Genomic DNA, 9,028 nt, shown 5'->3' on the forward strand with positions numbered 1-9,028 from the left:
ACATCTGTTATTGTTTGCAAAATGTACTTCTTTTCCTTAAAAATGAAGATGGATGGAACCAGGTGGCCAGATAAGAATGTCAGCCATGAGAGCCTCAGACAAGGGTGTTCAGCAAGGGGAAAGAAGGGATGGAACTTGGGATCTTGGTATAATGGCTTCAATCAGAGTTTTCTGGAATTTTTCACCACCTGGCAGCAATCCTTCCTTATCTATCATTTTCTGGATTACTGAATCCCGAGATTGGAATCCAGTGGGAGTCTAAGTTGAAGAAAAATTTACACTAGTGAGAAGGGGGTGATTGGGCTAGAGGAGACCTAGAAAGCGAAACATAAACACACAGATATGCTCTCAATTACATTTTGATTAAACTTCATCTCGCCACAAAATTGAGCACAATGAATGATTTTCCAAGGCGATGAGGATATGCGTGTATGTATGTGCAGGATGATCTTCAGCATCACTTCTGAGACTGCTGGAAGTTCATCCCCGACTGGATGGAGAAATCTTGCCCCATTTCCTGTTGCTCCAAGGAGAAGGTGGGCATGGGGGTGAGAGGTTTAGGCTTTGGGATGAAGAGCACAGGCTGTCTTCTCCGGGCTGAAGTCACTCACAAACAGCTTATCATTCACAATGCAAAAACTGGAGGAAATACGGACTCTTAGACAATTGACAGATGTACCAACCCACACTCCCAACAATGATCTGCTCCCACTGGCACTCAGCAACCAGATTCCTTCCATCCCCCTCCTGTGTCTGTCCCCAGGCTCCTTGACTGGTTCCTCTGCCCCTTGTACGGAGCCCACCTTCAGCCTGATCCCCAACCCAGGGACAACTTCACATCTACCCTGAACAGCAGCCCAGTACACTACAGTACAGGAGTGTACAGTCTGATCCCCATTTTCCGAAGACGATACCAAGTCACAGAGAAGCCCTGTGACTTAACCAAGGTCACACAGAGAATGAGTGTTGGGTCAAGGAGAAAACCCATGTGCTCAAGGAGAAAACCCATGTGCCAGTGAGAAAGTCCATGCTCTACCTAACCACTAGGCTAGACTGTTCCTTGGAGCTCCCTGCTGGCTTTCCACAATACTGAGTCAGCCTAAGGTCTGCACCACCACATGCCCAGGGCCCTTAGACCAGGCTGGTTGGGCCATCCCGCCCACAACACAGCTCTTACCTGGAAGAGGTGGCAGGAGTAGTGATGAAGGTCCGGCTAAAGGCACGCACACAGCCAGGATGCCTTCCTTCCACTTCAATGACAAACAAAAACAAGAGTACCCCTTAGAGCCCCATGTGTTTACAGGTTCCCACAGGGGTCCCCAGTCAGGGTCTGACTTGACACTCATGCTGAGGGGTCAGTTGTTCACTTGGGGAGCCTGGGTATTGGGAATGGGGAGGGCAACTGTAGGCCAACTGGAGGACGGTCTGCTCCCAGTAACATGTTCCCATGACAACCACTTCACAAGTTCATGGGATACATTTTTCTTAACTGCCCGAGATGTGGGTGTATGGGGAAACTGCAAGGTTAAGTATTGGCCCAAGTTCTCAGTGTAAGGATCTGGTATGGGAGCCACAAAACTCCTCAGCCTGTGTCCCTAATGCCCAGGGTGGGCAGGGCAGACATGGATGCAGTTCAGCCCTGGGTTGTCTGTGGGAAAACTGAGGGCTGGAGATCACAGAGGGGAAATGGAGGGGAGGGGAGGAAAAGAAGGGAAAGGCAAGGGAGGGAGGGGAGTCCAGAGGAGGGGAGGGGATGGAGGGCAAGGGAGGGGAGGGAGGCTGGAAGGAGGGAGGGAGGGAGCCCAGCCACGGGAGGGAGCAGTGGCTGGTCTGGGAGGGACCTATGAACACTCACTCTCCTTGAACACCCCATTCACAGAGAAGCAGAGCATTGTTTCCTGAAAGAGAAGAGCGCAGGCACTCAGTCACCCCTCAACTTGACTCCTCCCCATCTGCAGCTTCCCACCCCTGCTCCCAACACGCCAGGAAGCAGGTGCCCACCGTCTGGAACCACATGTCCACCATGAAGGACCTGAAGTCATGCTGAGTTTTGGGCAACCCACAGAGGGCCTGCACAATGTCACATTTTGTGTGTTTCAGCAGCTGGAACCGTAGATCTGTGGGGGAGGGGAAGCAAGCAAAGGTCAGGGACCCTATGAATCTTCCACTCACCGCCCTTTCCGGCCCAATCTTCCCACCACACACTCACTGGGGTCCTTGAGCGTCTTCATATTCCTGTTGTCCAAGAAGTACGCACACATGCTGCTTCTAGGAGACACAGAGGAACAGTGGGTGGTAGTCCGGCCAGCACAGGTGTCAGCAGGAGCTGGCCTGCATCTGCTGGGGAACCACATGGCCCGGGGAAGGATTCTGGGCTGTGATACTCACAGGGCTGGGTCCTCGGGTTGGAATGGAATGGTCAGGGAGAAGCAGGCCTCCTCATGATAAGCACACAGGAGTGCCTGGCGGTCCCCATAGTCATGGATCAAGTAATACCTGAGGGGGAGCAGTGAAGACAATCTATCTGTGTAGTCTGGAGCTTTGGTGGCCTCCACTGTCCTAGGGCTCCCCTTGCTCAGATTCTCAGGAGTACTTACTGCTGCAGGAATTGCAGGATTAGACTCTTCAACTCTTCGGATCCAAAGAAGCTTCCCTAGAATCAAAACAGTCCTCAGGACCAAGGCTGACACCCCCTTGCGTACCACCTAGAACCCTGCTGGATCCTCCGTGCTCACCTTGCACATTGGTAAGTACTTGGGGACTTCAATAGTACACTTAGAACCTGAGGGTTTCTCCTGGCCATCCTAGGGGAGGGAAGAGGAAGTCAGTCATCCTGCAGTCCAGGATGTGGTGCTGGATGATCAGGGGAAAGAATGGGCCCAGGATGGGGTGGGGGTCTGAGGTCAGAGGAGAAAGGGTCCTGGAAATGTCAGGGGCAGGACTACATGTCTGTCATCTCCATGGGTCCCCAAAGCCTGTGGAGAACATGGTTGAGGAAGATCCAGGGCCTTTTCAGGTTCCCGCAGAGGATGATACACTCTTCCTCCCGCAGGACATGTAAGGGTCAGGTTCAGAAATGGAACTTGGACAGGTCCTAACATGTTTCCGAGTAGTTTGAGGGCACTGGCAATGCTAGTTAGAGGACTCTGTGATAAAGGGATACACTTACCAAGCTTAGTAACTTGGGGAACAACTCCAGGATGGTGCTGCCAAAATCAAGACAAAAGAGAAAAGCCAGTGAAAATGTGGACGTGGCCCTCCTCGTGGGAGCAGGTCACTTACAGCAATAACAGTCCTGTGTGTGCCCCCACCCACAGTGTGGTATGCTAGGCTTCCAGAGCCCTGGTCACCACTCCATGGACTGACCCAGAGGAAGGCTGTCCCCTCCATCCCTTCCTCCCACTCCTCTTCCTGCTCTTTTCCCCTGGGTGGCTCCCAGCCAGACTGTCCTGACTCCCTTCTCCAGTGCCACAAGGACCAGCAATTCAAATTCAGTCTGCCAGGCCTGCCTCCCCTCCCTTCCTTCCTTCCTCACGGGCTCACTGAAGGCTATGGAGAGAAGAGGGAATGGGGGGAGAGCCCAGTGCTTTGCTACATCACAGGCTGTCCAGCACTCTGTCAAGTCAGGACAAACACCAGGGCTGACCCAGGAGGCTGTGACAGGGAATTGAGTGAGGTAGGACTCAGGAGGGAGGGAGGGGGATGAAGACAGACATGGAGTGGAGGGAGGAGGGGAGAGATGGGAGAGACATAAGGGTGCAGAAACAAGGCAGAGAGAGACCTTATGTTGGTTGACTTATCAGGGGAGGTGGTGCACATGGCGGTTCTGTCAGCCCCCATCCTTCCTGGTTCCAGCTGTTGACCCTTGTCCATCTCCCCTGCAGACTTCACCTGGAATTATGCGGAAGCCATGGACTAGATGGCTCTGCCATCGACACCATCCTTTCCCTACAAATCCACTTCCCTTCATCTGTCACCACCCCATAAGCCTTCCCATATCCCTTTTAAAGGAAGATCTGAGTGCTCCACCTCACCTCAGTGTTGGAAAGATTCAAGTTCGTGGTGTGGGAAGCATTCTCCATAATGGTGGACAGGCTATGCACCATGTAGGGTTTTTTGTTGCTCTGGTCCAAGGACAAAAACTATGATGAAGAAAGAAGAGTGAGGACCCCAAAGGGGATATCTGAAACCAATATGCCTCTTCTATCTAATCTCTCCAGTCCTCACCATCAGCTTCAACATTGGGCCTAGGTCCTCACCTTTGACCTGATCCCTGGATGGATGTGCAGGGAGGCAGGCATGCCATTTCTATGTCCATGTCATTCTAATATCACAGATCATCAAGTCTCCAGGAAACCAGGAGGGAAACACAGGCTGAGAGGGCCGTGGCTGGTACACCTCCAGCACTATCCCATCCCCATGATATCACCTCCGAGTGTCCTTCCCAGACAGACCCTCTACCCTCATCTGCCTTACAGCTACTGCTACAGCCATACCAGGGCCAAAGAGGAGTCTCTGGATGTCAAGAGATTGCTGGTGGACATCATATGGTTTGTTCATGGTCAGCTTGAGTTAAGGATGGGGTTCAGTGGCTCTGTGTCTGAGGGTGAGCATGGGGAAGAGGTGGGGCTGGGTATCAGTGCACAGCTTGTGTTGAATCTGCATTACCTTCATCTGCTCCACCTTTTCAGACTTCAGTGCTTTCTGCACAGATTTGGGTGCATCACAGGGCTCAACAAAGATAGATATCTGTAGAGAACACAAGAGGTGCTGGGTAAGCTCCAGGAAATCTGTGCATGGGATCAAGCAAGACCATGCCCCTCTCCTTCCCTCTTGCCCCTATTCAGCCCTGTTCATGCCCTTGACACACACCTTTTCATTATCCTCATTGAAAATCTTGCCATTGACATTCTTCAATGCACAGGCAATGTTGGCATTCTCTACAAAGAACTGGGCCTGCATTTTCTCATAGTGAAACTGTAGGGAGAGTGACAAGAGAAGCAGAATATAAGACCAGAGCCATTTCTCTTCTGGGCCTGACATATACCCCATTTCTTCTCATTGCCTCCATGTCCTCTCTTACTTCGACTGGAATGAAGGGGACACTGCATTGCTTCTGAATCAAATTCAGCAGCCACTTCTCATCATATTTTATACCAAAGGGAATCTAGGGGCCAAAGAAGAAATGGGAAACAAAATTGATGCAATAGAATCCAAGGTTAAGAGAAGACCCACATGTGTCTTACTTTAGAACCTATTTTCAGGCTTTAAATAAATTCTTAAGACAGGACAATATCTGTTATCGCTAACTTTTGTACAAGGCATGGATTTGCTAAATATAGTTTCTTTCCATTCATATACACTTCCTGAAAAATATATATATATATATTTCACATGTATTTCCTTTTATAAAGTCCCGAGAGATCCATGTGCTATAGACCTGGCCTGCCACTCTGACATCGGCCCCAGAGACTCAATCTGCTCCCACACTCAGCTTGAGCTAAACTGTGTGATCTGGTGTGAAGTGCTCCACCTCCCTGGCAGTAGGTTCCCTCCTTTGCTTTTAGTCAACCTCTCCCATGCTCCTTCTTGCAGTCAGTCTGTTTCATTTCTATTGCTTCTCTGAACTCACCCTTAGATGATCTAAGAAGATAGTCCCTAGTAATGACAATACATTACCAACACCACTGCCCCAGAAAAGTTCCCAGCATCTCTACACAAATCCAACATGACTCTATCATCTTCTACATATCAGGTCCATTTAGCCAGGACACTCACAGTGATCTTGAACCAGCTCCCCACGGTCTCCTTCTGTCTGCTTCTCTCCATTCTTCTCTCTGGAGGCTTTTGCTTTGTCTCCATATTAATATGCATTTGGTCTTGTTTCTGAAAACTGCTTCTCTGATGACGGGATGGAACAGCATAGGGAGCACTGTCGGGAAGTGGAGAGAAGAAAGTGGTCCATATAGACTTAGAAAGTCTTCCCCACAATTTCCCCCATGATATCAGAGCTGCAATAAAGAGTGCTTAAACATTAGCCAGATCCCATCATTCCTCACTCTTCCAGATTGGAGAGAAGAATAACATGTTGAACTACCAGGTTTTGTTGTTCACTGGTTGGTACATGTACGTCATGCTGACTAGTCACTTACTATCTTGCTTGGATGTCCATGGGAACATCACCTGAATCTTGCTGCTGCTGGGAACTGACATGTTCAGATGAATAGTTGCGTCGCCTTCGGTGAAAACTCCAGCTTCGTGTTCTTCTTTGTAAAGGGTTCACTTTATCAGTGTGCTCTAAAATTGACAACAACAGATCAATGGTCCCAATACCAGAAGAAGTATTGGGTAAATATCATGGCTAAGGAAAAAATATCACTGACTGTATAATCTAAACAGAAATACATCACTGTGCTAAAAACAAAGGCTGAGAGACTTCACTGTGGCTCCACTTTTCAGGAAATGAGAGGTGTAGAGCATTCACAGCCAAGACAACAGGCACAGAAGAAAGGGTCTGGATCTAGAGTGTAGTCTGTGATGTTAGATCCTGCTCTACTTGGTTCAGGCTAGGTGACGTGGGACAAGTGACTTTTAATCCCCAAGTCTCACTTCCCTGCTCTGCTCTAGGGGGACAATAAAACATACCCTGAAATCTACCCTAGTGTGATGTTCAAGGGTTAAAGCTGGTCTGCCTCACTGGAGGAAGAATTAGAGAAATGAAAGATAAGTCTGATGAAAATATCCAGAATGGAGCCTGGAAAGATATATCAGTTCAGTTCAGTTCAGTTCAGTTGCTCAGTCATGTCTCTTTGTGACACCATGGACTGCAGCACCGCAGGCCTCCCTGTTCATCACCAACTCCCAGAGTTTATTCAAACTCATGTCCATTGAGTCAGTGATGCAATCCAACCATCTCATCCTCTGTCGTCCCCTTCTCCTCCCACATATAATATGGAAAATACCAAAAGCGAGGTGTAGAGAATTAAAGGTGATGCAGTGAGTATACCAAACACATGGTTAATGTGAATTCCAGACAGAAGGAGAGGGAAAAGTAGAGAAATGATATTTGAAGAGAACTTGGTTGAGAAGTTTCCAAAAGTAACAAGATATCAACTTAGGATAACAATGTTAGTTGGAGAAAAAATAAATTTTAAGGAATAATATTCCTAAAAAATAAATGTATTCATTTCACCATGATGTAACAAAAAGTCAGAAATTTTGTGACCAGAAGACTCAAACTAAAAGTAATATTACAGGCTCTTCTTCGGGCAGAAGAAATATCATCCCAAGTGGAGTCCCATAGATACAAGAAAGAAAGACCAATGTCATTTGTGAATATGTAGGCAAATTTTAACAAGTAGGCAAATTCAAACTATATAAAAGGATAACAGCAATATTTTCTGGGGGTTCACATATATAGAGAATGAAAATGAATGACAACAAATTTGGAGAGAGTATGTGGGATCAAAGTGTCTCAAGGTCCCATAATTGTCTGAGGAGTTTTAAAGAACTAATTAACTAATATTAGACTGTGAAAGGACTTCCCTAGTGGCTCAGATGGTAAAGAATCCACCTGCAATGAAGGAGATCTGGGTTCGATTCCTGGGTTGGAAGAATACCCTGCTGAAGGGAATGGCAGCCCCATCCAGTATTCTTGCCTGGAGAATTCCATGGACAGAACAGCCTGGTGGGCTACAGTCAGTGATGTCCCAAAGTGTTGGACACAACTGAAGCGACTTACCATGCACCAACACCAGACTGTTAAAAGGCAAAAATGCACATTGTAATATGAAGGGTAAGCACTACAAGAATAGCAAAAGAATGTTTAGATATCTGCATCAATTAAGAATTCGATAGGTACAAAATATTAACCATTTCAAAGGAAAGGAAAAGGAACTTAGAAGCAGCAAAATAAATATGTAGCAATATGATACACATAAAGCAAATTACATCTATCTTTACATTAAAAGATTCAGGCTAAATATTCTAAATAGAAAGACAGATATTTTCAGACTGGACAAGCAACATTTCATCAGACATTCTTGAAAGAGAAACATGTGAAATTTAATCATCAGGAAATCTGAAAATAAAAAATGACAAAATGTATATCTTCTCCACATTAATCTACAGAAAACTGGTATAACCATATTAGTAAAAGAAAATGTATAGTTTAAAGAGAAACATTATAAGAGAAAGAGGGAGATTTCCTTATGATGATAGGTTCAATGCAATAAGAAGATATTAATACAAAATTCTGAATTTGTATGCATGTCTTAAAATAGAGCCAAAATACGCAAAATAAAACCTGACAGAAATAAGAGGGAATGGACAAATCCACATTCACAGTGAGAAACTAACATATCTCACTGAGTGACAAATAAAATGGCAAACAAAAATTCAGCTAGAGGGAGAAGATTTTTTAATGTGACTTAAATAAACAAATTTATTTAATTGACATAGAAAAATGCACATAGCAAATACTGATTGAACATTCCAGAATAGGTCATATGCTAGGCAAAAAAGCAAGCCTCAAAAACTAAGGACTAATACAATTTACCCTGACTAGTTAATGCAATATTCAGTAGCAATGGTGGGGTTTCCGTCCTCCCCCAACCTCTAGTATAAATACAAAGAACATTAATTTACACAATCCCACCCTTTACCTAGGTTACCATCCCCACTCTTCAAACCCTAGACCCGAGGAGATCACATTACTCATGCATTTTCCTTAGCCAAGGAAAAAAAATTCACCCAGCCAAGGCCATTTCCATAGGAGGGGAAGTTTCTCACCTGCAATCGGAATGGGTGTATGAGAGCCCATTTCCTCAGAAGAGTAGAAAACAGTCGGCCTGGGCTCTCTCCCACCTTTCTCTAAAAGAGGGTTGGCTGGTTAGGGGTCCTGTGGTTTGGGGTTGAGAAGGGAACCCAGAAACCCTCCTGTCCTGCGGAGATCTGAAAAGAAGTTCTCATGCAGAGTGACTCACCCATAGGGTAGCCTGAAGGCAGAGATTTGTCACTGCTGTCCTCA

General features: G+C 46.5%; 1 protein-coding gene across 1 annotated transcript; it reads right to left on the minus strand.

Annotated features, from left to right (window-relative positions):
• Positions 1-557: 557 nt before the first annotated feature.
• On the minus strand, positions 558-8,821 carry LOC138071066 (nuclear RNA export factor 3-like). Its single transcript, XM_068962487.1, is given in 19 exon segments — positions 558-639; positions 1,178-1,250; positions 1,856-1,898; positions 2,002-2,117; positions 2,210-2,268; positions 2,389-2,496; positions 2,598-2,653; positions 2,736-2,804; positions 3,170-3,206; positions 3,782-3,891; positions 4,035-4,142; positions 4,260-4,311; positions 4,313-4,374; positions 4,669-4,749; positions 4,873-4,977; positions 5,084-5,167; positions 5,779-5,932; positions 6,153-6,297; positions 8,791-8,821. Coding segments are annotated over 19 exon segments (1,575 nt in total).
• Positions 8,822-9,028: the final 207 nt, after the last annotated feature.

The sequence above is a fragment of the Capricornis sumatraensis genome, chromosome X (genome assembly GCF_032405125.1).
Source record: "Capricornis sumatraensis isolate serow.1 chromosome X, serow.2, whole genome shotgun sequence".
Classification (NCBI taxonomy): domain Eukaryota; kingdom Metazoa; phylum Chordata; class Mammalia; order Artiodactyla; family Bovidae; genus Capricornis; species Capricornis sumatraensis.